The 1,444-nt window shown below is 44.1% G+C and overlaps 1 protein-coding gene across 1 annotated transcript in view; it reads left to right on the top strand.

Annotated features, from left to right (window-relative positions):
• The window catches only part of LOC101851968 (protein diaphanous homolog 1), a 24,350-nt gene extending 22,979 nt beyond the window's left edge, over positions 1-1,371 (top strand). The window contains exon 4 of the mRNA XM_005103532.3: positions 1,190-1,371. Coding sequence (XP_005103589.1) covers positions 1,190-1,321 — 132 coding nt within the window. The 3' untranslated portion in view covers positions 1,322-1,371. The remainder of the gene's footprint in view (positions 1-1,189) is intronic.
• Positions 1,372-1,444: the final 73 nt, after the last annotated feature.

The following is a 1,444-nucleotide window of genomic DNA, read 5'->3' as shown; positions in this document are numbered from 1 at the left end:
TCACATTTATTATATGTTATATATTATATATTATATTATATATATTATATATATGTGTGTATATATGTAACTTAAGTCCCCTCTCTAACTCACTGATTTTTGTGTTCTTGACATCGTCGAGCAAGCTCTTAGGCCGGCTTAAAGATAGGGCTTTTCCTTTGTTCCTCTCCCACGAATGGGCTTAGAGATGCGTGGTGACTAGTTATGTAAGGCATCTGTCATAGGAAAGGGGTGCAGTTAGTTCAACTTCAAGATTAAGGTTAAACTGTCCGAGCAAGTTATCTCAGGAGGATAATGCTGTTTGTGTGTGGGATTTGGGGGAAATGGGGGGAGGGGGTGGGGGGTGGCTGGGGGTTAGGAAGTTGCTTGCTCTGGTGCGGCCTGTTTCTCGTTCTTTTCAATGCCTGATGTTAATGCTGTGACTGCCACGGTAACCCCCATTTATTTATTTTTTAATACTGAGATTGTCCTGGTCAGTTTCTTCTTTCTGCAGGTGTTTTTGTTTGTTTGCTCTCTGGGGCAGGTGGTATGATTTTTTTGGGAGTGGGACGTGGGGGCACTTTTCCTTCCTACTTTTTTTTTTTGGGGGGGGGGGGGGGGGGGGGGAGGAGACTGTTCGTTCCAACTTTTTATCTGCCTTAAATGATCGTTATTGTGTTGTGATCCTGTTGCCTCAAACAAGTATACACCTTCCTTCCGATGATGGTATCATCTCAATCTGCTCCCATTAATTTTATTCTAGATACTAATATAATTGTTGTCGTCTGTTCGTTCAATACATGTTGGTGTTTGGAGGGTGCTCTGGTGTGGTTTGCTCCTCATTTTCTATCAAACGCCCACCGTCCTCATCTTCCCCCTTTGTGTTTCTGACTCTCTTGTGACTCCTGTAATCTTCGGCCCTTATGATCAAATTTTGTCCTGGTGATTGGAGGACGCTACTGGTAGGTCCTACTTCTTTACTTTCCCTCTGTTGTTTCTGTCTGTCTTACTTTTTCACAGCACTAAATGACCATTATTGTGTTGGTGTGCAAACAAAAACTGGCAAACACCTCAAATTTTCGACACGTGCACGACCTACGTATGTTGCAAGTGCTTTAAAACTCACAATAAAACTATAACGATTAGAAATGAGTTAGTCATTGTATCCTCTTTTTTTTCTCTCTCCCTCCTCCCCACCGCCTCCCCTCAGGATGACATGAACCTGACTGAGGAGAAGAAGGCGCCGCTGAGGAACAAGAATGTCCAGGCCCGGAGACAGATGCTGGAGCTGCACATGCGCGGTGCCGTCAAGGTAAGAGTGAAAGGCCTACAGGTTTGCTAGTACATTTATACTGCTCCTGGGTTGTTGTTGGGAAGTCTGTGGAGGTAGAGGAACGTTAAAAAAAGAGGATCACTCTCTCTCTCTCTCTCTCTCTCTCTCTCTCTCTCTCTCTCTCTCTCTCTT

The sequence above is a fragment of the Aplysia californica genome, unplaced genomic scaffold (assembly GCF_000002075.1).
Source record: "Aplysia californica isolate F4 #8 unplaced genomic scaffold, AplCal3.0 scaffold00378, whole genome shotgun sequence".
NCBI lineage: Eukaryota > Metazoa > Mollusca > Gastropoda > Aplysiida > Aplysiidae > Aplysia > Aplysia californica.
The sequence above is the reverse complement of the archived record's forward strand: the minus strand, read 5'-3'. Positions and strand labels throughout refer to the sequence as shown.